At 45.0% G+C, this 26,796-nt stretch overlaps 2 protein-coding genes across 5 annotated transcripts; both read right to left on the reverse strand.

Moving 5' to 3' along the window:
• Nucleotides 1-736: 736 nt before the first annotated feature.
• LOC123842684 (histone H1.4) lies at nt 737-1,521 on the reverse strand. Its single transcript, XM_045871930.3, has one exon. It carries the CDS (start codon nt 1,453-1,455, stop codon nt 796-798), a length of 660 nt encoding a protein of 219 aa, XP_045727886.2. The 5' UTR covers nt 1,456-1,521; the 3' UTR covers nt 737-795.
• A 2,544-nt stretch (nt 1,522-4,065) lies between these two features.
• LOC123842850 (histone H2A type 1-C) lies at nt 4,066-26,661 on the reverse strand. Of its 4 annotated transcripts, XM_064598461.1 has the most exons (3): nt 26,090-26,661; nt 20,924-21,005; nt 17,672-19,273 (listed from the first exon to the last, which is right to left on the reverse strand). In XM_064598461.1, the coding sequence occupies exon 1, from the start codon at nt 26,602-26,604 to the stop codon at nt 26,212-26,214; it is 393 nt and encodes a 130-aa protein (XP_064454531.1). In that variant the 5' UTR covers nt 26,605-26,661; the 3' UTR covers nt 17,672-19,273; nt 20,924-21,005; nt 26,090-26,211. The 4 variants fall into 4 exon arrangements, with proteins under 4 accessions (XP_064454533.1, XP_064454532.1, XP_064454531.1 ...); XM_064598463.1 differs by lacking the exons at nt 17,672-19,273; nt 20,924-21,005 and adding an exon at nt 4,066-7,905; XM_064598462.1 differs by lacking the exon at nt 20,924-21,005 and having other exon boundaries at nt 12,793-17,673.
• Nucleotides 26,662-26,796: the final 135 nt, after the last annotated feature.

Raw genomic sequence — 26,796 nt, forward strand, 5'->3', positions numbered from 1 at the left:
ACCTGGCTTTTCATTGGCTGCTTCGTTACTGTGCTTCGACCCAATCAGAAGGCCTAGAGTAGTCTGCCCAAACCTAGTATAAATAAGCCTCTAAAGGAATTGCGCTGGATATTTCTCCGAGAACCAATGGAACTTTTGTGAGGTTAGCTTTCGGGTTTTTTTGGTGTAGACAGCTCCCTGCTGGCTAGTACGGCTTCCTGTGTTGACTCTGAGCCCTGCACCACGGGACACCTGGTGGTCCTGCTGAGGTCCTAGAAGGTAGAGTTCTCGGGCTGATAATGAAATCATTGACATAAACATTCGCCTTACAAGCAGGAGCTTTGCAATGTGCTGGGCTGCTCGACATGTTTACCTCCTGAAAAAAAAAGTGCCTGCGAGAATTGTGCTAATTTGTTTACCGTCCTCGCACTGGGCGAACTCCCATGAAGCGGAGAGATAGGTGGGAAATAGCATTGGGCGCACTGGTGTCCGTATAGCGACATCAGCTATGTTCCCTGGAGAGATAGGTGGGAAATAGCATTGGGCGCACTGGTGTCCGTATAGCGACATCAGCCATGTTCCCTGGACCCGAAAGCACCTACGCTGTAAAGTTCCTTAAGGGTCGGGTGTATGCAAGTGGCGTTGCGGTGAGAACCACCTCCCGGGGAGGGAGGTACCGCCCCTCCGCGGTGCGCCCTCCCTCCCGCCACGCCCCCTACGAACACAGTGTGCAACAGCTCTTTTCCTGAGGTCTGGGGTGGCTCTGAAAAGAGCCTTTGGGTTGTGTTAAGCTTCTAAGCAGTTGGCCAAAGAAACTTATTTCTTCTTAGCTGCCGCCTTCTTTGGCTTGGCTGCCTTGGGCTTAGCGGTCTTTGGCTTGGCCGCCTTAGGTTTCACCGCTTTGGCCTTCGCAGGGCTCTTGGGCGCCTTCTTGGGCTTGGCTGCTTTCGCTTTTTTCGGGCTCTTCGCCTTTTTGGCTCCTGCAGCCGCGGCAGGCTTCTTGGCCTTCTTGGGGGTCTTCTTGGCGCTCTTCTTGGGGGTGCTCGCCCCCGCGGCCTTCTTGGGCTTCTTGGCCGCCCCGGAGGCCCTCTTGGGCTTGGCCGCGCCCGCCTTCTTGGCTTTGGGCTTGGCCTCCCCGGAGGCCGCCTTCTTGTTGAGCTTGAAGGAGCCCGAGGCGCCGGTGCCCTTGGTCTGCACCAGGGTGCCCTTGCTCACCAGGCTCTTGAGGCCCAGCTTGATGCGGCTGTTGTTCTTCTCCACGTCGTAGCCGGCGGCCGCGAGCGCCTTCTTGAGCGCGGCCAGGGACACGCCGCTGCGCTCCTTGGAGGCGGCGACGGCCTTGGTGATGAGCTCGGACACCGGGGGCCCGGACGCCTTGCGCTTGGCGGCACCTGCCGACTTGCGGGCCTTCTTTTTCACGGGCGTCTTCTCGGCAGGGGCCGGAGCTGCGGGCGCGGCGGGCGCAGTCTCAGACATGTTGAAGGCGGGCGCGGGGAGAGCAATTCGAGCCGGAAGCAGAGGCACTGGCCGGGACTCGGGCCGCGCCGCTGCGCCCTCCCGTTTATATAGGGCGGAGCTGCGCCGTGATTGGTGCGCTGTCCAGCCCGCCTCGCTGGCAGCCGCAGAGTGTCCTCTCGGATCCCGAGTTGTGTTTGTTACACCTCAAAAAATGCCAAAAATATCAAAATTCTCTACATCGAGTCGCCCGGTTTTTCTCAGAAAATGATCCCTGAAGCCTCAGGCTTCAGGCTGGCCTCAAATTATGAAGAAAGCACAAAGCTTTATGCCAAAAACTTGCAATATTTCCCGCCGTGCTCTTCAAATTTCAACTCAGAGAAACAAAACTTTCTATTTTCTTCGTAAATTATAAACCGATCTTTAACTGTGGAGTTTTCTGACCTCTCAAATAGGATTCTCCAAGTGGTTAGCTTCTTATATGTCCAAAAACCATGCCACTGGCACTAAGATTTTTATTACAAATCTGCGCTTAAGTGAGGGAAGTAACACAGGCTCCTCGGAGAGTCCTGCCTATTGAGCCGAGGGCATTTGAGTTCATCAAACTGGTATAGTTTAATGCCAAACAAATTATTGCCCATTTGGGGTTAGATTTTGGACCCCTGGGACATCAGTCTATGCAGTCATGGTTTTATTTCTGTCTGCTGCAACGGGGTTTTAAAATAATTCTTTAGGATAATTCTTTTCCTTTCTGCTCCCAAGGGTTGGGGGCGGGGCTGTTGCCTCTCTTTTCCCTGGACAACTGCTGCATGAGTTTAGATACCTTGAATTCAGGATATTTGGGACGGTAAGGGAATCCCAAAACATAGTCAGGGTATACAGATGGAAAAGGATTAATTTTCACACGACACAGAGATGAAGTCCATAAAATCACTGTAAGTGGAGGGGCACTTCGAAGAATTTGCAGTGTTGCTGAGTTCTTTTGGCATGTTCTTCAGGATTAAACTAATAAAGGAGTTAGAATTGAAATTCAAGCGTCGATCATGAGGGGAAAGAAATGGGAAGTGTAAATTATAACATCTCTACTCCCATTATTAGAGAAACCCAGACCCTGTTATTACTCAATAGTTGATGAATAGCTAGTCCACACATCAAATATGGATGGTTTCAGTCATGAAGATTATGGCCGTATGCTTCCCAGTGTTCCATAAAAAAGAAAACAAGTTACATGTAGGATTGAATTATAAGTTCAGATTTCCATCTCAGAGGCAGATCTTTGAGGAATTATGCAAGTTAAGTCATTGCCCTCTGGAGACATCCTCTGCCAGGTCCTGTTTAGGTAGTTGCCCAATCAGCAAAGAATACATGTTGGCAATGGACATGTACTAAAGAATGGATATGTACTAAAGGAATTATTCCTGGAAAATAGTCTGGATGGAATTGTCTTTAAAAACTTGCAAGCCGTGTACTTGAGAAACAAAGTACAATTTTGGCCAGTGCTATTAAGTGATGTGACACTATTCTGTGGGGGTAGCTGGTTGTAACACAGCATTGGAAATCACATTAATTTTTAGTTTTATTCATCCTCTCCACACACAACAGACCCTCCTACTAAAATCAAAGAGAATACTTATCTTTGATACAACAGTATTTAAATGTTTCAAATTAGTGTTATTTAAATTAATGCTGGTATAAAAGTGATGTAAATTATCAGTATTTTTAAAGCCTTAGTGTATAAACATTTCAGTGTAATTAGTGCATGCTAGTGAAAAATAAATATGCCCTTTGGTGTATATAAAAATAAAAAGGGAGAGGATAAGGTTCCAAAACAGACCAGTTGATAGTTTCTAGGGAAACTGATTTATGGGCACTCAATCCCAGAACAGTATATTATACTCATTCTCAATGACAATACCTCTTGTAAATGGCTGAAATTTATGCAACCCATTGAAGTTTTCTCTTAAATGTCTGACTTGATTCTATGTATTCCTTACTATTTCTGACTTGGAGGGACTTAAACTCTCCAAATCCTGTGATCTTTCAACTCACGTTTGCTTGTGTCCTATGGTATGATGTGTTTTCCTATAAGTAAAATTAAGTCATGGATTCATATAATCCACTGGCGATCTCTCACTATTAAAGCAAATATTTATTTGACACTCTTCTTTTTTTTTCTCCTTTTTAAACAATTTTTTATTGTTATGTTAATCACCATACATTACATCATTAGTTTTTGATGTAGTGTTCCATGATTCATTGTTTGTGCATAACACCCAGTGCTCCATGCAGAACGTGCCCTCTTTAATACTCATCACCAGGCTAACCCATCCTCCCACCCCCCTCCCCTCTAGAACCCTCAGTTTGTTTTTCAGAGTCCATCATCTCTCATGGTTTGTCTCCCCCTCTGATTTCCCCCCCTTCATTCTTCCTCTCCTGCTATCTTCTTCTTTTTTTTTTTTCTTAACATATATTGCATTATTTGTTTCACAGGTACAGATCTGTGATTCAACAGTCTTGCACAATTCACAGTGCTCACCATAGCACATACCCTCCCCAGTGTCTATCACCCAGCCACCCCATCCCTCCCACCCCACCCCCCACTCCGGCAACCCTCAGTTTGTTTCCTGAGATTAAGAATTCCTCATATCAGTGAGGTCAGATGATACATGTCTTTCTCTGATTGACTTATTTCGCTCAGCATAACACCTTCCAGTTCCATCCACATCATTGCAAATGGCAATGATGTATATATATATACCACATCTTCTTTATCCATTTATTTGACACTCTTCTATGATGAAATAGGAGTAACACCAAAGGCTCTACTTTTTTTTTTTAAAGATTGTATTTATTTATTTGAGAGAGAGAGACTGAGAGAGAGAGCACATGAGAGGGGGGAGGGTTGGGAGGGTCAGAGGGAGAAGCAGACTCCCTGCCGAGCAGGGAGCCCGATGCGGGACTCGATCCAGGGACTCCAGGATCATGACCTGAGCCGAAGGCAGTCGCTTAACCAACTGAGCCACCCAGGCACCGCAAAGGCTCTACTTTATACTATTGATCTGCCAGCTTGGCCAGCTATATTTCAACCACCTGGGGAGTATACACTCCCCATAGCATAGATAGTATACATATGCATAGATAGTATACATAGATAGTATTGCATAGATAGTATACAATCTATGCATGACTGCATAGATTGATGTCCCGGGGGTCCAAAATCTAACCCCAAATGGGCAATAATTTGTTTGGCATTAAACTATACCAGTTTGATGAACTCAAATGCCCTCGGCTCAATAGGCAGGACTCTCCGAGGAGCCTGTGTTACTTCCCTCACTTAAGCGCAATGACTTAACTTGCATAATTCCTCAAAGATGGAAATTGAGCATGTGTGCTTATATTTTAAATACAGATTCCAAAGTCTTGCTCCAGATGATTCTGAACCAATAACTCTAGTGAGTCTCAGAATCTGAATATTTAACAAGTCCTCAGTTCCCTCTGATGCCCAGCCTAGCCTGGAAACCACCACTCTCACTGGAGGTGACCAACGGGACAAAAATGTTTTCCCTCATGCGTGTGTTCCTGTGGAACAAGAACACCCATGCTGGACATGACCTCGGGTTGAGAGGATGGGGCCAGCAGCAGTGCAACCCTGACTTCCTTGGATTGGCACCCGACTGGGCACTCGTGTGGCCTCTAGAAGGAGAAAGGATAGTGATGGCAAAGGCTCCTGGGCTTCTTGATTTTCCGTCCACATAGGGTGGACTGGGTCTCGGCCACCTGTGGACTCCCAGAATCACCTAGCACAGCATCTCCACTTCTCATCCCATTTTATACATTCTTAATAAAGACTACCCTTTCCATTTACTGGTTATTGTACTCTGTGCTACCCACCTTCTGCCTTAGTCAAGGCAACAATCCCTAGTTTGGGATATTGTCCCTATTTTACATAGGAGGACATGGGCTTACACAGGCTAAGGGCTTCTGAGTCTGCTATGAGGTACATCTAGATGCCAGCTCACATCTGCCTGGCTTTAAAGCATGTGCTCTGAAAGTGCGTTCCAGACTGCAGGTGTGAATAATCATTAGAGGTTGTGAAATCAGTTGAGTAGCATGGACCAAATGTTCCTTTCTTTTAATGAACTAGAATAGGATATCAAATACCAGAGCCCAATTCATTTGGTTTCAGTTATCCACTTAGCTCTTTGGCTGTGTGTTGATGCCATCCTGTGTGAAATGGATTTCTTCTGTGCAGGACCATAGGGCCAGACTGGGAGGAGTCGTCCTCATGCAATTTCTTGAACTCATGAAATATTATCAAGTGTATTAATCTCTAATGAGCTAAAAAGGAAATGTCCTGATATTGACCTTTTTTAAGCCTCTAGGAAAAACCCTGAGTAATGGAAAGTGGGGAGCACTCGGCGAACACTTCCATTTTGGACACGATAACAATTATGCTAGAGGAACAGCAGTATAATTTGCACAAAAGTTGAAGGGACTGGGAGGCTTGTATTTGGTTCCTTTTACTCAACAATTCTGGGTTCCAAGTACTTAATTGGAACTTGACTTGGAATTGGAACTCCAATTGGAATTGGACTTGGCTATTTTAATGTTACCATGATTGCTTCTTTGAAGATAGAGTTTGGGAAAGAGGTGTTTTTTGTAAGACAAATGAGTGCCCCCTCCCCGGCTTCTTCAGGGGAGCTGTTTTGTGCTCAGGGACATGGCAGCATTGTGAAGACCACCCGTAGAACTCTATCTGTTGGGACAGACTTCCCCTTTGTGGACTTTTAATAGGTACTCTCTCTTAGCTTTTGGCGTAGAACATTCCTGGAGGATTTTTCTTAAAAGGAGCTATATGTTCCTTTAAAAACTACTATTCTTTTTTATCTAATTCATCCATCAGAAGTATGTTTGCATACCCTATGCTATTTGTTACTGCCTGTTTGAAACTGTGAAATATTGGGAAGAACTTTAATATCCACACAGAAGAGCGTGGTTGAGTAACCTAGGGCAGATTTGCAGAATTGAGGAATATGCAGCTACAAAAGTGAGTCAGAAAGATCTCTATGAAGTAATAAGGAGTAAATTCCAGAATGTGTGACTAAATGAAAAAGCCAAGTGCAAAGGAGTATCCATAGTATGCTTCCCTGTGTAAGAGAAAGAAGGGGCCATAAAAAAACACATTTTCTGATTATTTATGCAGAAGATATACAGGATGGATAAACCAAAAACAAAGGAGATGAGTTTTCTATGGGGGGAAGTTTAGAAAGGAGTAGAAAGAAGGGAGACAGGGGAACAGAGTAGCAAGGGTGAGGAGGGAGGAATGTTTTATTGAGTACGTCTATTTGTGTAACTCTGACTCTTACAACTATAGTAAGGTTTCACGTACCAGCAAAAGAAACTATTAAAAGCGATAGGGTTGGGGAAGGAACCCACATGGAATGTAAGCACTAACAAATAAACCAAGCTGTCGTAACTGAGTAACATAATAACCCTGAAGGGTTGTAATCTAATAAAAGTATTTCAGGGACATGGCTTAACCATTCTGAAACTACCCATGTGTCTATTAGAATTGACCAACGAAGTAAATATGTTGTAGACAATGAGATGTAGTGTTCTTATAGTTGGAAAAAGAAGTATTTGGTTGAAATGAACCTTGTGGGCCTGATTAGAAGCAGAAGTGTATCTACAGTTACATAGGTACAGAGACATAGATGTGTGTGTGTGTGTGGGTTGATATACACATATATTTCCTTGCTCTGTCCCCTGAGAGGGCCTACCAATAGTGACGCTCGCAGCAATGAACACACCTGGCACACAATCTTTGGTTGCTAAACATCATTCTCCAATAAAAAGAACCAGGGCTCCTTGGATAAGTGGTTGATTCCAAGGATGGGGCAAGGAGAATACAGGATGGGCCTGGGACATCTCGTGGTACCAGAAGATAGGACATGTTTTTAAAAAGATGGAAATGTTGAAAAAACATGCCAGCCAGTCTCAAGGAGCGACTCATGGCCAAAGCTGGTGCCATTTGCTCAACAAAATAAAATTGGATAATATTGGATTTTTTAACACCTCGAGAAAAATATGTACCCATAAATAAATACATACATGAAGAGAGGGACAACTCTGCCGTATTGCTGATGCTCACATCACTTGGTGAGAGTTTAAGGGGCAGCGGGATTTTCAGACTCAGAGTATCTTCCTAATCTCAGCAGACATCACCTTCACTAAGTGAGCAAGTAAACGTGACACATAGTAGGACATATTGACATGGTGAATTCCTTGCGTTGAGAAGACATTTCCTCATTGTTGTGATATTTGCTGGCAGAAATGCATAAACTCACTCCATTGAGAAGAAAACATCAGACAAATTCCAATCGAGTGGCATTCTTTAAAATAACGGATCAGTGCTCCTCAAAAGTGTGAAGGTCATGACAGACAAGGACAGACTACAGAACTATTACAGACCTGAAAATACCGAGAAAAAACAATCAGTTAATTCAATGTGGGATCCTGAATAAGATCCAGGAACAGAAAAAGGACAGTGGTGGAAAAGTTTGTCAAATTTGAAAAGAGTCTGAATGTCCATTTCCTGTTCTTTTGTTTGCTTGCTTTTGTTTTGTTGCATTTCCTGAATTGTCATTTATACAATGGTTATGCAAGAGATTACCATTAGGGGAAGCCAGTTGAAGGATATAAGGGAATTTTTGTACTAGTTTTGCAATTTTCTTGTAAATCTAAAATTAGTTCAAAATAAAAAGTTTTCTAAAAATGGTTTCTCTTCACATCTCACCATGATATAACACTTTTCATAGAAACGGAAAATATACCTGACTGTGACAGAGATTCTCCATAACAGTGGAAATGTAGATGATTTTTATTCTTGTGTCCAAGCTTTTATGTTTTTCAAAGTTTCTACCATAAGCATGGATTACTTTATTATTAGCAAACAACATGCTTCTCTTAAAAATATGATAAAACTTATTTTTTAATGTGTACCAAGTTTCCCTAGACACCCGAGTAGTATAGTCTGTGCTCTCTTTCTGCTCTTTATCTGGACTTTTCACTGAAATTATTTCTTTGTTTTTTTATCTAAGATTTATCATATATATATATATATATATATATATATATATATATATCCATGAACATTATGCTTTAGTTTGTCCTGGTTTTGAAATGTATATATGCGAGATCACAGTGTACTTACTCTTTTGTGTCTTGCTTTTTTCCCTCAATAAGAACCATCCCTCTGTATTATACTGGGACAGAGAGCTTTAGCTTGTTGATTTGCACTGTTTTCTATTTCATTTTATAAATGTGGCCCAATGTATTCACTTGTCTAGTTTACTGCTCATGGACATTCTCCTGGTTGTATGATGTGGCAAATTTAATTTTCCAAAGATGATTGCAGCAATTTCTCCTGACCTCCACTCCCTTCTTCCGTGTGTCTTGCCTCTTGCGCTTTCATCAAATCTAATTCTTGTCCCATTGAATCTGGGTGAGCTGTGACAGCTTGCACCAAGAGAGTGTGGAGGAAGTGAGGCTGTGTGACTTGCAAGGCCATGCCCTTGCTCTTTAGAGGGCTTGTGCCTTATTTTCTGGAACCCTCGGACTTCCATCTCTGAGCTCTCTCTCTCATGAGAATTTTGGTGATTCTGCAGCCACCAGGCCGTGAGAAAGCCCAGCTGTGTTGGAGACCTTGTCTGGGTGCCCTGGTTGGCTGTCCTAATATTGGAAACATCCTAGTTCAAGGACCAGAAATATGAGAGGAGTCTCCATGTTATTCCAGCTGGCAGTGGTCAAGTCTTTTCAGCTGAAATCCCAAACATCATGGCGTAGCGACAAGCCAACTCCATTCTGCTCTATCTAAATTCCTGATCCAAAGAATCTGTGAGCATAATAAAATGGTCGTTGTTTTAAGCAATTAAGTTTGGGGTACTTTGTAACTTAAACAGTAATGGTTTCAGTTTATGTTCATCTGTTTATTAGCTGATCAGTTTTTTTAAAAACCCTTTTTGGTTATAATCTGCATTAAGAAACACATTTTACATGATCATGCTCACACTCACAAACCCGCATGCCTGCCCTAACTGCAAAACAAAACAAAGTAGTAGATATGCCTTTTTGATGTAATTTGCTCTGCTACCTTCTCTCCTCCGTTCCCCTGTCCTCCCCTCTCCTTCCCTTCCCTACACTGCCCTTCTAGTCCCTTCCCTTCTTTCCTCTCTTTATTCAATTTCAACAAAGCTGATCACAACCAACTAAACTGATTTTATAAATAATGTCTCAATCAGCAGACTGAAGGAAACCAGTGTTAGAGGCTGCAGTTTAAGAGGTGACCTTAAACTCATTTTTATACCTTATAGAGTATGTATATATTATGTATATATTTCTATATCTTATATATTTACATTATATATACACACATATTTTAAGTTCTAAACTTAGTCAAATTGTTCGACATTGGCCCAAGGCTAAATAAATCGATAAAATAAAAACAAAAAGTATGGAAAGTGTAAATCTCATAAATCTATACTTAATTTGGATGTTGAAGCATACCGAGACTCCAAGAATCCATCCTGTTTCAAGATGAAAGCCTGAGAGAGGTTAGTGATTTGCCCTTTGGGTTGCCAGCAAAGGAATCTTACAGAATCTGGATGAAGGAAGGATCCTTGCAAAAGGTACAGGTGGAGAGCAGTTTGGATCTGGGGATGAGATGGAGGATTGGGATGTCCTTTCTTGGCCTAGAAGAGCTTAAGAATATAAAACCTAAGTGTCTATATATACACTCTTAAGAGTCAAAACACAGATCCCTTAATCATGGCAAGATCCCAGCAAATACTCTCTTCTGTCTGGAAAGAAAGCCCCTAGAGAAACTATGACTTCAGAGATATTAACTACCTCTTCATTAACCTTCATATTGAACTCATAATCATTTTCGTAGTCAATCTCCTCAGCATCTATTTATTCCATGATCTTGCTGGTGTCTTTGGAAGAGACGGTTCAATGAACAAGAACAGATTGCATTTGGCCTCCTTGTGTATCTCTACTCTGTTCTTCACTTTCTCTCTTTATCCATGATACTTCTAATTATTATTTCCTCAACATCCCTTTACTTTCCCTCTTCACTCCCCCTGAATTATATGCATTTGCTGTTTGTAAATCTAAAATCTATGCATTTACACCAATGGTTAATTCATACATGGGGGCAGTTTGGCATAATGGTTAAACAGATAGACTCTTATAAATTATCCCAACATTTAGTGGCTTAAAATAATAATAAGCATTTATTATCTCACAGAGTTTCCATGGGTCAGAAATTTGGGGGTGACTTATCTGGGTAGTGTGGGTTTGGGATATCTGATGAGATTGGAGTCAAGATATTACCTGGGAGTGGAGTCATCTGAAGACTTGACTGGGGCTGGAAGACCCAATTCCCAGATGGTTTGTATGGCTCACCTGGCTGTCAAGTCAGTGCTGGCTATTGGTAGAAGGCCTCAGTTCCTTGGCCTCGCCATAGGGCTACTCCAGGACTGTCTACATTGCATCTGACCTCCCCAAGAATGAGTGATCCAGGGAGCAAAACTGAAGTCACAATATCTTTTATGACCTAACTTTAATAGTCACAATATGATATTAGTTACATAGGTCAGCCTTTCCAGTTTGGGAAGGGAACAATCCAAGTGTTTGCCCACCAGAAGGTGAGATTACCAGGGCCATCTTGGAATCTTACTATCACAGTTCTGGAGACAGATGACTCCATTTCAAATCCCAAGCCTATCACTAACTGGGTTTATGACTTTATTAGACTCGGGTACCTGGGTAGCTTAGTCAGTTAAGCATCTGCCTTTGGCTCAGGTCATGATCCTGGGGTCTTGAGATTGAGCCCCACAACTGGCTTCCTGCTCAGAGGGGAGTCTGTTTCTCCCTCTCCCTCTGCCCCTCCCCCCCACCACTCCCACTTGTGCTCTCTCACTTTCTCTCTCTCAACAAATAAATAAAATCTTAAAAAAAAAAAAGAAATTTATTAGACTCTATTTCTCAATTTTCTCATGTTTAAAATTGGGATGAGAATAGTATGGTAGATTGTACTATTACTCCCAAATTTTTGCTGCACATTTGGGAGGATTATATATCCCTGCCCATCAACATGGATTTATAATACACCTCCCCATGTGAAGAGTACACTTTCCCACCACATCGACATCAGTCATCACCGCATGAGTTGCTTTGGTTGATACAATATGAGAAGTGACATGTGCCCACTTTTCAGCAGAATCATTAACAGCAATAAGATCCCTTTATGTCATGTTCAGCCTGGGTCCCTCTATGAAGAGAACACAGAACAGATCCATGACTGATCCACAAAGAAATGCAATGTGAGTCTGAAATAACCTTTACTATTGTTATTAACTAAGATTTGGGGGTTGTTTATTGTATAATTTGGCAAAAATCTAATTGATACAACTATTATCTACCCAGTAGGAGTGCTGCTAGGATTAGATGAGATCATTTTTTTGAAGTGCTTTCACACTGTTTGACACATAGTAAGTACCCTTCCATGTTATTATTACTATGATTATACAATCCTAAATTCACATGAGCTCAGTTTATAAGCTGTGCCATTAACTAATTTATAATGAGATACACTTGATATTAAAAGTAAATATCAGATGTGTGCTTACTTTCTTGTCAGGAGACCAAAATACAGATTAGAGGATATTTTTTGAGCATAGAGTTATAATAAGGGATCTTTTTATCATGCAATGGTCTCCGAATCAATCAGCATCTCCAGCTTGGGGACACTTGGGTACTGCGTTCTCATCTGTAGAAGAGACACATTGAACAAGTTATCATTCTTGAACTCTTCTTTTTCTAACTGACCACAAACCTTCCTTTTCTCGTAGTTGCTCTTACATGAACTCTCTGGACTTATAGGAACCATATAAGTAACTTACATAACTTATAGTAACCCAGGGCCTTAAGCTACAAGAGCTTACCTGTACTGTCTCTCTTTCTGGGAAAATTATTCCGAGGACTAACTCTGTCACCTTTTGTAAATTATTATTATTATCCCTAGTACAGTGAAAAGTTATTTTCATACTTTTAAAATTTATTCCTAAGCTGTCTTCTTTGATTTAGGGGTGGGGCAGAAAGCAGGGGGTGGAGTAGGAAACAGAAAGCAGTTTATAGGACAACATACTTAGTTTATGAAGCCTTAGCATAATCCTTGTCAGCTCCCCCATGGCCTCCGCCAGGGACACCCCCTTCTGTGATGTGGACAATTCAGGGTTTGGGGTTTTGTTTGTTTTCTTCCCCTGCCCTCCCCCCCAACCAAACACACACTTTGGCTTCATATAAAGTGCTCCCAATTCATTTTCCAATTAGAATGTGGTTCCTAAACTTTCCCTATGGAGAAATTCTGGAGCCCCCAATATTCAGAGATTTAAGAGATCACAGATGTCACAAAGCCTCCCATGTTCTCAAATAGAAAACATGAGCCCAGAGTAGTGAAACTCTCTCCTCAAGAAGCAGTTGCCCTCAGGACTTCCAGCAGCATGAGGCCCAGGGCAGGTATTTAGCACTAGACAATGTGGAAACACTGTTCTGTATATTAGTTGTTCAAGAACGAGCAATGTTCATCAGTTGTGTTTGGTCCCACGGCTTATCAGGGTATTAGTACAGTCCAGTTAAAAAGGAGAAACACCATTCTAGGAATTTCATATAGAAGGAATTTAACTGAGATAAGTATATAAATAGTTGATGAAAGAGAAACCAAAAGAGGGGTGAGGAGTAACCCAAAGATAAGTAGCGGCAAGAAGGTGCCACCTCTCTAAGGCTACAGGGACAAAGGGAAGAAGAGGGGATAACTATCACCTAGGGAGGAGTTGGGGCTGGAACGCCCAGTGTAGCTAGAGCTGAGACCACCAAGAGAAGGGCCATTTGATGAGACTGAGCCAGAGCACCAAGAGGCTGGAGAAACCCCAGGAAGTGAAGAGAGAAGGGGAGATGTGCCCTGGTCCCACCAACTTGTCCCACCAGGGTCTCCCATTGCTCAAATCTACTGGAAACCGGACAGCTAAGGAGCCTGGGAAATGATGTTTCCAGTGACACTCAGCCGCAGCAGAGGACAAGCAGAAATGCAAATATTTCTGCAATTTTTGAAGCCTGAGCATATGACCGAGCCTGCGCCCAACCAGGCCCCCTGTGTGCGAAAACACAGAGATACACTTCCATTTTTAAAGACATGGGATCACGAAGACAGTTTCCCCTCGTTTTAAACAGGTTGTGATATATTCCTTGTGGTAGGTGTCCTCTAAGATGACCCCCACCGATCCTTGCCTCTGAAGGTTCGTACCCTTGGGTTATCCTTTTCCCTGAGTGTGTGTGTGCAAGTGACTTGTTTCCAACAAGTAGAATGTGTCAGAAGTGATGGTGTGTCACTTTTCAGATTAGGTTACAGAAGGTTGTGGCTTCTGTCTTGGGCCCTGACTTGCACTCTTACTCATGTTCACTCCCTCAGAAGAAAGCCATGTAAGCTCTCTTGTTGGAAGGCCCACAAGATGAGAAACAACGAACAAGGACTTGGGGCCCCCAGCCTAATAACCCTTCAGGAACTGAATCCTGCCAACAGCCATGTGCATGGGTTTGGAAGTGGACTGACCCCACACTGGGCCTCGAGATGACTACAGTCCCAGCCACCTCTTAAAATCAGCATGTGGAAGATCCGGAGGGCCCAGCATGGACCAGCTTCGATCCTGAAGCTGCCAAGTTTGGGGATAATTTGTGACGTGGCAATAGATAATAGATACATCCAGAGATGAACCGAACACATAGATAAAGGGAGAAGAGGGTATGGTTTCCAGTGTCTACTATGGACCAAGCACATTATCCCCCCTTAATCTTGACATCCATCCTCTGAGGTGGGGATACGACGGGTTCCATTTCCAGAGAAAGCAACTGAGGATAAAAAGGGAAGACACTTGCTCAAGGTTTTGCAAAAATATTTTGCCACACAGTTTGCAAAAAGTAGGGCCTGATGCATGGCCACACCTGCGCTTTTATGTCCATTATCCCACAGTGTCCCAGAAATCACAGTGACCAGCCCTTATGGTTGCCGCCATCTTGTTTGGGTTGGGGACAAAGAAAAAGAACAAATTGATTAAAACCAAACATCTTCTTGCTTTCTTAAAATCGAATGCATCTCTCAGAAATTCTCTCTCTCTCAGAATGACATAAACCACCAAAAATAAGAAATGAGCCAGGCTTTGTTTCTGGTGTTCCTTAGTTAAAGACAAAGCTACTGAGGTCATTATGAAATTGGAGTCACGACCAAGTCAAATCAAACAAACCTCTGAAGAGACAGACAGTTCTTAGCTCCTTGGGCTACTAGACCACTGGTATCATTGTGTAATAAAATGATGTGACGCAGGGCGCCTGGGTGGCTCAGTTGGTTAAGCGACTGCCTTCAGCTCAGGTCATGATCCTGGAGTCCCTGGATCGAGTCCTGCATCGGGCTCCCTGCTCAGCAGGGAGTCTGCTTCTCCCTCTGACCCTCCCCACTCTCTTGCTCTCTCTCTCTCATTCTCCCTCTCAAATAAATAAATAAAATCTTTAAAAAAAAATAAATAATGTGACCTGGGCAAGTTACCTAAGTCTCTGTGTCTCGGGCTCCTAGCCTACAAAGTGGGATAATAATAACACGTACCTCATAGACTCCTTATGAAGATAAAATAAGGTAGTGCTCGAGCCCATCGTGATCATTATAAGCTAATTAATGAAATGAGGTAGGAGCTACATTCCTCACCATCCAACTCTAGTTTGGAGAGCAGTAAATGTGGGTACCAGGAGCCTGTGTCTGATTCTGAGGCACACTTCCGAGCTCCCAGCAGCGTGGCTCCTGATGATGGAGCCAGAGGACCGCGTGGCACTGCTGTCCCACGACGCGGGCGCTGAGCGCGCGGAGCTCAAGCCGAGCTCCGTGGAGACTGGGTCCCCCTGGAGCATCCACGGAGGCCCTGATAGGGGGTCTCTGCATATTTCAACACAGACCACCCGGTGCAAAAACAAAAAGGTCCTTTTCACAGATGCTAAGTGGAGAGGAAAGAGGGATTTGGGGCAGCAGGGGGGCAGTAGAAAGGGGGCCTACAGGAGAGAAATAGAAACTTACAGAAACACCTGTTGGAGTGTAGCTTTCATGAAGAACATTCGAGAAGATGGACACAAGGAGATTTAAATAATGTTTAAGAAGTTAGATCCCAGCCCCTTAGAGAAAGCTCTCCACTCCTGTCCACTGACTAACACCCCTAGAGGTCATGTGACTTCTACCGGGCTTTCCTATTTGGGGCTTCCATTGGTCTCGTGTCGCTGGAACTGGGGGGCAGAAGGCTGCCTGCGGGGTGTTCTCCTGCCCCCGCCCAGGGGACTCAGGGCGGGGCGGGGCGGGGGGGCGCTCATTCCCCGGGAAGGAGGCCCCTGATGCCCAGGGGGGCGCCCACTGTCTGTGTTGTTCCCTCCGTAGAGAAAGCAAGAAAGCAGAGTCGAATAGGGAGAAGAAACCTTTTCTGTGTGGGTGTCCGCTGGGAACGCCAGCCTCCCAGCACTCGCGAACGTGGGCCGATCCTCCCACAGGGAGAGAAGCACCTGTTGTTCTCAGTTCAGCGCTGGGCAGTCCCCAGAGGAGGTCCCCGGGTCACGGCTGCACAGCCGGGCTGCGGCCTCGCACCGCCTTGCTCACGGCATTCCTGGGCTTGGGCGCGCACAGTCCGCGCTCCAGGCGTCACTGCCCGCCAGACCACGGCCACTCGCAAAGAGCGTGAGGGAAGTGAGCGGTGAGGCAGGCGAGTCTCTGTCTGGAGGGTGTTCTAGGTTTCCTCGTAGAATTTGGAAGGTAGCTGTGAAACCACCAGCTGGTGAGAAACTACAGAAATAGACGTGGTAGGTACAGATCGCTCGAGCGAGGGACAGAAATCAGCCCGCGAGCACGGCAGGTGCGGCAGGACCCTTCCAGGTAGGAACGTAGCGAGAGCCAACACGCGGCCCTTCCCGGGCAGGCGCAACGAGTGTTCCAGGCAGGGGTGTGCCGGTCTTCAACGACTGCCTCCGCAGAAGTAAACAGAACACCCTGATTTGGAGCATTTACTAATTCCCATTAGTAAATAGAGCCGCTATGACCACCCTCAGGCTACCAGGGATACACTCTCCGCAGAGTAGAAAGGAGGGAAGGAAGGATTCCAAACGGCATGCGGATTGTCCACGGGAGGCTTGAGAGAGTGAAGACGTCAAGGGCAGAAACACAAGTCGGCGTGTGGACACGTACAAACCACCGAGCTCTTCAGTGTCGGCGCACAAGACCAGCAGATGGGGCCCTCCACTCTTCCTCCGCAACCTGAAGGGACTAAGCTACAGGGAATGGAAGGTTCCTCTGTGTGCCTCCCTCTGTCCTCCCACAGGGCCCACCTACCCAAGACCCTTTGTTTTTTTAAGATTTTATTTATTTATTTATTTATTTATTTATTTATTTATTTGAGAGCGAGCACAAGCAGGGGGAGGAGCAGAGGGAGAGGGAGAAGCAGGCTCCATGCTGAGCACAGAGCCTGATGTGGGGCTGGATCCCAGGACCCTGAGATCATGACCCGAGCCGAAACCAAGAGTCGGACGCTTAACAGGCTGAGCCACCCAGGCGCCCCTGAAACCTTCTTTTTAATAGCCTGCTGCATTTTTCTTTTCTCTGCCAAGGTTGCTCAGATACCAGGTCACGGTGAGTTCTCCATAGCCAGGCAGTCGAGTTGAGCCCAAACAGAGTGGGCAGCGTGTGGGGCATCCCTGTCTTGGGTGCCTCTGTTCCTGGAAGGCTGCTCAGCTGAGTTTTGAAAGGCCCACCCAGGCCACCTGGGCTGTTGCTTCGAAGGTGGGAGAGTCCTGCTGGGAGGGGGTGCGGGCCTCCCCCACCACTTACCACCGCGTGTCTGCCCGACTCTCTGCTTGAGGAGCTTCCTCCTGCCATCGGCTGGCTTCCATCAGAACAGGTAGTTCCCGCTTAGCATAACCCAGGGACTTCGGTCCTGCAGGGGAAGCCGGCAAACCCCTGAGGGCAATCCCAGTACCCTCTCCTACTTTTGCTTTCCCGCATTTGGAGATGGCCAGATGGATCCATAGATAATAGGTAGATAGAAGATCTCTATCGACATAGTTTTGCACATGTTTATATTAGGCTTTACCGGGAACAATGTGCTTTAAAAAAAAAAAGATTTATTTATTTAAGAGAGAACACGTGCCCACCAGCGTGTGTTCAGGCAAGTGCGGGGGACGGGGAGAGGGAGAATCTCCCACATGGGGCTCGATCCCCCAAGCCTGAGATCATGACCTGAGCCCAAATCAAGAGTTAGTAGCTTAACAGACTGTGCCCCCCACCCCGGGTGCCCCAGAACAAGGTACTTTCCCCTGTGCCTCCTCTTTTGATTCGTTCTCAGAACTCTGGGAGGCGCTGTTCCATTTCACAGAAGAAAAGTCTAACCTTCAGGGCCGGCAGGTGACTTAGCCCCAGTCAGACCCTCGGTAAATGGCACAGCGGGAACACGAACCCAAGGAACTCAGCCCCAGATTCCCACGCCTTTCCAGAAGGTCTCCCTGCACGTCCGCTGTGTGTAGACGTATTTGCGTCAGCGCACATGCACCAACCACTTTGCATAGACTTGTGATATAGACAAAACCTGACCTTGATTGAAGAAAAAAAAGCAATAAGGAGACAGAGGCGGGGAAATTGGGAGAGTGTGTTTTCTGACTCCTGTGAGGAGGGCGGCAAATGGCCATGTCACCGGGGAGATGTCGTAAGCAGGTAACTGATCAAACTGCCTTCCTGCCTCCACGCGCCAGCCTTCACTTCCTCGCAACAGGCTGGGACTTGGGGAATCTCTTGCTATTACAATGTATCATCTATAACTCTCACTAAACAAATGGTGTTGAAAGTTAGACAATCTTATTTGTGTTGTTCTTTTGAGCTTCAAACAGTCCACACACATGATCGTTTTTCAGTCTCATAGTGACTTAAGCTAAGTATCCCCTCCATTTTACAGAGGCTCGAAATGACTAACTTGGCTAAGGCCATATCGTTTCCAAGGCAAAGAACCAGAGTCCAACCTGAGGGTGACTGGTTGCTGTTCATGGTCCACAATCCCAGCAGAATAGAAGGATGCTTCCAATTGTGCTGTAAATCAGAGTTTATCACTCTAGAATTGTTTATGTGCCCACCAACAGGGGACGGGTTCCAGAACCAAGATGCAATGACACAGTACAACCGCACAGGACAGTGTACAGAAAGCTCCCTGCTTGCACATCTGGAAAGTTCTCCAAGATAATTGTTATGGAAAAGAACAAGTGCAGAATAGTGCCTACAGTCTGCCGTCTTTTACCAGTGAAGGCAGGGGTTTGACTCACATCTGTATGAACTAGCAATGGGCAGATGCATAAGAAAATGAATGATTGCCTAGTGGAGTAATCCAGCAGGGGAGTGGAGTCTCAATATAGACCTTGTTATCGTGATTTGTTTGAACCCTCTGAATATATTACTTATTCAAGACATTAGACATATTTTGTACTAAAGAGAGCTTTCCTTCAGTAATGTTTTCTCTCCCTTTACTGTCCTTATCCCCAAGGCATACAGGTGCACACAGAGAAATAGACCCAGAGTAAGTTTTCAAAAGGCAAACATTTGCAGGTGCAGAATCAATCAGTGATGTCAGAATCCTGGCATCCGTCCATTTATTTCTGAGAACTGATGAGTTTGACAGACACTCTGGACCCAGACATCTTTGCAGGGAGAAGCTTTTGAAACCTAAGGCAAGAGTAGAAACCAAAGTAAATGTAGTTAAGAACTTCTTTCTCAGCCATCTTCAACACATGCAGAAAAACTTACAGGCTCATTTGTGGTATCAGCCCTTCTCAGTTCCTCACAGAGAAACTCCCCAGGGTCAGAGGACCCAGGCTCCCAGGGAAAATCCTCTCATTTTGCTCTTGAGGTTGGGTTGCCAGATTTGGCAAATAAAAATGCGAGACGCTTAGTTAAATCTGAATTTCAGATAAATCACCATTTTCCATTTAGTATAGTATGTTTCATGCAATATTTTGGAGCATAGGTAGTCGAAAACAATTATTTGTTGCTTATCTGACATTCAAATTTAACCGATCATCCGATATTTTATTTTATTATTTTATTTTTTAAAAAGAGTTTATTTATTTTAGAGAGCGAGTGAGTGGGGGCGGGGCAGAGGGCGAGGGCGAGGCAGAGAATCTGCACTGAGCGCAGACCCTGAGATCACCACCTGAGCCAAAACCAAGAGTCGGACACTCAACTGACTGAGCCACCCAGGCGCCCAGGAATCCTATATTTTATCTGGCCACCCTATATCATCAGGTGCCACCTGGAGGAAGTTGATTAAGTGCTCTTGAACACATTAGCCCCGAAGGACAGGGAGTACCTAACTCAGTGCTCCCGAGAGAACTTTCTGGGGTGACGGAGGTGTTCTGTATCTTTATCACCCAATACAGTAGCTATTGGCAACTTGAAATGTACTTCGTGCAACTGAGGCCTGAATTTTTCACTTGATTATTTTATTTAAATTTAAAATGTGACCTGTGGCTGGTGGCTACTGTATTGGACAGAGCAGCTTTAGAACCAGTCATGCATCTCCCTCTAAACTGAGCCACTGGAATTGAAGACAAGTGGTGGCTAGCAGGGTATATAACCCAGGAATCAGTGCTCAAGTCCCTGCAGCTTAGTGATTATTCCATTTCTGTGCAGATATAAGTTTTGTTGTCAACACATTCGTTCTGAGCATTTACTGAAGATCTATTATGGGGGGAGGAGGTGAAGTGCTAGGTTATAGAGACAAGGAGGGTAGAATTCTTCAACAAACACCCTGGAGGTGAGCGTGTTAACTGGATAATCCTGGCATTAGAATGTAAAAACCAGCGAGGCCTTCTGTGCAGAGCAGACATTGTAAGTGGATGAAAAAGCACTGATTTTGTCACACACACCAGCTGTGGGATTCTTTTCTTTCCTTGATTCTAAGCAAACATTTAGTAACCACAGACCTGGTAGCATATTAAAGAGGATTCTTTTATGTATGGTATCAGCCAGCGGAAAGCAGGCCCTTAAAAGAATTAAGGGCTTCCTGAGGGTTATCATGAGACATCAAGCCTGGAGAGATGAATCCACAGAGCTGGGAAAAGGTAAAGTGCAAAGGCAAGTGGGCATACTTCCCCATTTCACTGCATGCCTGGTAACTGCGGAAGGCGGGCAGGAGAGGTATGGACAATGGTTAGTGGGCAGACATCTTTCCACGGAAATTCAGATAACCATGTGTTCGGCTCAGAGAGGGCTTTCTGGGCTACAATATCCATTCCCTGTTCATGTGGCAGAGTTGAGTGGCCACCTCTGCTGGATGCTGGGAAGTCACAGCGAGTAGACAGACCAGGTCCCTACCTCATGGAGGAGAGGATGTAACGGGGAGAGGCACACAGCAAGGGATCCAATCAATAAAATCTTGGGCTGTATTTTAAAGGATCTAAATAGGGCGATTGACAGAAAGTGATCTGAGATGGGAAATGAGCAGAGAGAGGTTACTTTTTTATTTTACTTTTTATACTTTAAGTTACAAACTTAATACATGCTCATTTTAACGCTTTACACTCAGAAATTTATGAAGGTTAACCATTTCTCCTCATATAACCTTACATCGTGGGGCTTTTGTTTCTAGATGGCAGACACCCTCTTTTTCCAACTGTCTAATTTTTTTTTCCTGTTTGGTTTACTTCTTTATTTATCTAGTACTAATTTGTTGTATAAAAGGCCAAGTGTCTAATAATACACTTAAATAGATATTGCCAGAGAATTTTTCAAAAGATTATAGGCAGTGGCAAATCTTCCTCACCCTTACTAGCCCCGTGTATTACTGGTTTTGGTATCGCATTGTTACTGTGGTATACAAAACTGACTTCACTACTAGAAAGGTTAACGTTTTGTATCCCCCTCATAAGCATTGGCCATTTGAATTCAATACAAGATACAAAATATCCTGTTTAGTCATTTTTGTCTATTATATTGTGTCTTAAATCTCCTTTTGGCTTATGTGGTTTATGTCTTTTCTTATATGGTTTTGTGTTTCCTGCCTTGCTTGATAACAACACTTCCCCCTCAAAACACACACACACACAACTGAGGTTAAAGTGTTTCCGGAAATTTAATCTAATGTTTGTGTTTTGTATTCAGACCTGTAGTCTGTCTGGGTAGGTCTATTTCAGAGGGGCTGTCTGAAGAAGAGCTGAGGCCTGAAGGGGGAGAAGGAGCTTGCCAGAAGACACGTCGGAGAATAGGTATTTTCAGAGAAAAAGAGTGCCAATGGAAGCGTCCTGAAGCAGCAAAGAGCTTGGCAGGAGGAAAGAGACCAGTGTGGCTGGAACAGAGAAATGGAAGATGAAATCCGGGAGGTGGGCAGAAACCAGGGGTGGTCATGGGGGGCCCTTTCAGGTCATGGTAGAGAAGTGTGGAGAATACATCAAGACACACGTTGGGGTGTAGGTGACATGATCTACAGATAGTTTGGATGTGTAGAGATGAAGGGAAGGGAGCAAGGCTCACTCCTAAAATTTTGGCTGGAGCAAATGGATTTATGGCCGTGTCACTTCCTGAGTTGGAAGGACAGGAGGAAATAAGAGGCTTAGGGTGCACAGTGTCAATTCCTGTATCTTAGACATATTCTGGTTGAGAAGAGAGTTCCAAGTGAAGGTGTTAAGGAGAAATGTGTATACACACACATTTGCACGTCAGGGGAGAGGTCAGGGCTGCAGATGTAAACTTGGAAGTTTACTAGCTAGACTTTGAAACTGCACTATTGATGAAATCATCAGGAATAAGAACTAGTACCAAGCTCCAATTTTCTAAAATTTAGAACACGTGATTGTCCGGCCTTATTGAGATCAATCTTTAATGCAAGGACAATTTGTCGTGGTGTCAGGTCAAGCCAAGTCCTTCCAGCTGTGGCTATCACTAAAGGTAGGAGGACACGGACTTGCTCACCTGCCACTGCCTGGTGTCCCTGACGATGAGAAACGTGCTCAAGGTTGAAGCTCCAACTGGCAGACAAACAACATATGGCAAAGAGTCTGAAGCTTAGCACACTTGCTTCTTTCACAAGGAGCCCCAACTCTAGTGATGTGCATTAGTCCTAAGCCCTAAGGGATGCTGGTCCTTCACCCTGCCCAGAGTACAACTCAAGCAAATAGCTGCAATGTAATGCAGTCCAGTGAAGTCTATTTTTAATGACCACACCAATCCCATGCCTGCAACTTCACTTTATTTTCAAGTTCAGTATGCATGGCGAATCCTCAGTTAAATCCCTAACATCTTCTAATAGTACACACGCATTATATTTAACAGGAATATTTACATTAATAATATAACTTAGGATCAAAATGACAAACCCTTAGATGGTAATGCAATTGACTTGAAGATACATACAATTTTTTAGAACTAATTATAAAATGTCTCATCCTCATAAAAAAGAGTTCCAATGATACATAAAAAACTGGTAAGTGACTATACGGTGGACAGAGGAAAGGAAAACTGCATAGATGGTTTGGAAATGTAAAAAGGGATTTTCTAATTGGTGATATCGTGTCATACTGATCTGCTTTGTTGAGAATGCCCTATATAACCAAATAATGATTCTGTCTTAGCCTCACACCTCAGTAAATCCCTGAGGTCAACTTCTGTCCCTGGTGTCCAGGTGCCTTCAGTAATTGGAAGGCCTGGGTTTATCATTCTCATGAACTTGTCCCAGTTGAAATGGTGCTCCCCAGGACCCTTGAGGCATGGCGGCTGGAGACCTGCTCACTGCCTGGAAACCAACTGAAGCTACTGAGAATTTATTGCTCACTGGAGAATTTTCCAAAGACGTAACTAGGGCTTTTGGATATAAACAGTGATGTTTCAAACTAGAAGGAAAAGAAGCATGTTGGAGAGGGGGAGCTAGGACACATCTGTGAGGAATGTGCTCTCGAGAGCCTTTTGGCAGTAGCTCTTAGGTAAGAGCTGGTCAATTGGCACCTTCGGTATTTCTTTGAAGCTCTCCAAATAAGATGCTAGTGCAAATTAGATTTTCAGAAGGGATTTTCTACTGGAAAGAGAAGATGTTATTAGCAACCTGTTAGTCTGGTGTCTAATTAACGTCTCCTCTGGTAATAAACCAACCTCTAGAACAAAGTGCTTCCTGATGGCCACTGACTCACCTCAACATTTACACAATGCCCCATTTTCAAGTGTTTATGGTATGGCAGGGTCTATGCTGACTATTAACAATTTAACAAGATGGGATCTTTGACTTTAAGGAGGTCTAGCAGAAGATGAAACAAAATTAACACAAAGTATGATTCAGCAACCAAATACAAGGTTTTGTTACTGGAGCCCAGAGGGGAGAACTCAAAGTCAAATCTTCTCTAACTCCTTCATTCACCACGAGAAATTAGTTTATCAAGTCCTGTAGCTCTTGACCAAACCATCTCCTGATTTGTCCCCTTGTTTCAAAAGTGTATTTACTTCCCCCTGGGTTTACAGTGCTAACACAGGGCCAAGATTCACCTTCCTTCCTCCCTTTATGTAGATTCCAGGGAGAACACCTCTCCTCCTTCCCTTAAATTCTTTAGTTTAAGATGCAATTGGTAACGTTCTGGTATGTGGGCAAAGTTACCCATTATGTCTTGAGTTTTTACTGGTTTCTTTGTTCTGACAATAATCTCTTAGGGAACAGTGTTCACAGAACAGCCAGAAGTCAAAAGTACTGGCTTCCTGACCTTGGGACTTAGACAAATTGTTATGCTCTGTTCCTGCTTCCTCCTCTTTAAAATCAGGAAAGGGATAGCACTTACCGATGGACTGTTGGGTTTAATGAATTTTCTGGAAGCACGTAGAACTGTGTCTGACACAGTAATGCTTAGTGCTAGCCATTACCCTTGAGTGCCCGTGCTCCAGTTTCAGAACCCACACTGCTGAGCCTACTCATTTCATCAGGAGATGAGCGGAGGTGAAGGAGTAATGAAGCAGGGGGAGGTTAAGCACCAAGCCCAAGATCACACACCTGGTCAGTGCTGGAGCGGGGTCCAAAGCAACCTTTGGAAGGTTAATGAAAACGATTACTAGGCTCATATAAAGCAATCGGACCTAAGGATCCAAGTTCTCCAGCATACAAGAAATTCTGGGTGGAAAGAACGCGGTCCCCTGAGCGGACCGGTCTGGAACCCTGTGAGGCAGGACCTCCCCCGAGTGAAGATTCTCAGCCCCGCTGCCCATTAGAATCTTCAGCAACCCCTCTGGAAACTCTAACGTGTGGCCATCAAGGTGCTTACTTCCTTTTCCGCCACTTTGCCTTCACCAAACTCCCAGACAGGAGCCACTTTTGTCCCTGCTGACAGCAAGTCCAAGGGAGGGGAGGCGGGGCTGGGGGAAGAGGGGAGGCGGAAGGGGGTGGAGGAGCAGGAAGGCGGGGAGAGGGTGGAGGCTCCTGCAGACCACTCCGCAAGCGTCAACATTTAGCAAGTGGGAGGCGCGTCCGCGATAACCAGCCTCTGTTTAGATTCTCTCCCCACCGCACACGTTCGCATTTGAATGCTCCAAACGAACGATCCCAGAAAATGCTTCAGTGGGAGCTCAAGGAGCGTTTGAAAAAGAGGTTGTTTTTGCTTGGGCCGCCCGAGTCTCTGCGCGCAGAGGCGTGGGCAAACCAAGGCCCACTCATTCTCCGAAGCCTAAACCAAGTCATCCTGAAGAACCACTTGGGTGAGACTCGACCCTAGAAAGTAAGATCGTAGGGATTTTTGTACGGTCCCAGATTGCCACTTTTGGGGCTGGAGCAGCTAAGTTACCGGATCCTTAGTAGCAAATGCTTTGGAGAGGCCTGTGGCCGTGCTTTTATCTTGTTTCCGGGCTGCCTTAGGAATCTAGGCATGTGAACCTCTTGAAATGTATTAATTCCTGTTCGTTTTATGTCAGGCACTAATCTAGGTTAGGGGCTTTAAGTGGCTTAATTGGCACAAAAATCTGATGACACCATCAATCTAACTCCAGTTTACGGATGACAAAGTTAGAAACTAGCCCCGGAGATTAATTTGTAAACGGGAAGAAGCTGCAATTCGAATCTGAATTCAGCCAGTATTCTGAGCCACCTTATATTAACGCAGGGAAACCCACTTTTCAGAGGCCCCTTTCCAATGCTTCTTTCGGGTGATACTTTGAAAACTAACGGGAGCAGAGCCTAACTCCTTTACAGGATTAGTTAAGGCCGGTTGCTTGCAGCCTAAGACGAGGAGTCCAAGAGGGTTTGGCCAAGGAAGTTACCATGTTACTCGGTTAAGTTTGTCTTCCAGAACATCCGAGTTAAGTTTGCAAAACAAAACTCAGAGACGGTGGAGTTCTGCTTTTAGGCCGTTTAAGTTGGGCCTTACTCGACCGCTTGGTATGCATGGATTAGTGAAGTCAGTAAATACATGCAATTATTAGATCAAAATTAATTTGCAATTTCCCAGTGGTTGAGAACACCCTCAGCTTCTTAAAGCCTGAAAAGCCTCAATATCTTATTCTCGGAAAAAGTTAACTTACCTTTGCCTATTTATCTCTTTAACTTAAAAGAATAGTATTAGCTCTTCCATTGAATTGGTGGGGGGCTCTGAAAAGAGCCTTTGGGTTTGAAATCGTTTCCGGAAACTAAGATGCTTGCCAAATCACTTGCCCTTGGCCTTGTGGTGGCTCTCGGTCTTCTTGGGCAGCAGCACGGCCTGGATGTTGGGCAGGACGCCGCCCTGCGCGATGGTGACGCGGCCCAGCAGCTTGTTGAGCTCCTCGTCGTTGCGGATGGCCAGCTGCAGGTGGCGCGGGATGATGCGCGTCTTCTTGTTGTCGCGCGCCGCGTTGCCCGCCAGCTCCAGGATCTCGGCCGTCAGGTACTCGAGCACGGCCGCCAGGTAGACGGGCGCGCCGGCGCCCACCCGCTCGGCGTAGTTGCCCTTGCGGAGCAGGCGGTGCACGCGGCCCACCGGGAACTGCAGGCCAGCGCGAGAAGAGCGGGACTTGGCCTTGGCGCGAGCTTTGCCGCCTTGCTTGCCGCGTCCAGACATCGCAGACTCGGAACGGGAGCGTCAAGACAAGAACACTATTCGCCTGACAAGACAGACCTAACAGTGAAGGAGGTAGAAACATCGCTGCTTTTATAGGCATTTCCTGGGGAGTAAGTCCGGTTGTCTGATTGGCTAGTAACAAGACTCAGTCAAGTAGCCAATAGAAAAGCTCTATTTCCATACCTCATTTGC

Source organism: Mirounga angustirostris, unplaced genomic scaffold (assembly GCF_029215605.1).
Source record: "Mirounga angustirostris isolate CCGP_5_RB_7025 unplaced genomic scaffold, mMirAng1.0.hap1 SCAF_8, whole genome shotgun sequence".
Lineage (NCBI taxonomy): Eukaryota > Metazoa > Chordata > Mammalia > Carnivora > Phocidae > Mirounga > Mirounga angustirostris.

What these genes read in the sequence shown, in the direction of transcription:
- LOC123842684 (XM_045871930.3), bottom strand. Translation starts at nt 1,455, where the DNA reads ATGTCTGAGACTGCGCCCGCCGCGCCCGCAGCTCCGGCCCCTGCCGAG.
- LOC123842850 (XM_064598463.1), bottom strand. Translation starts at nt 26,604, where the DNA reads ATGTCTGGACGCGGCAAGCAAGGCGGCAAAGCTCGCGCCAAGGCCAAG.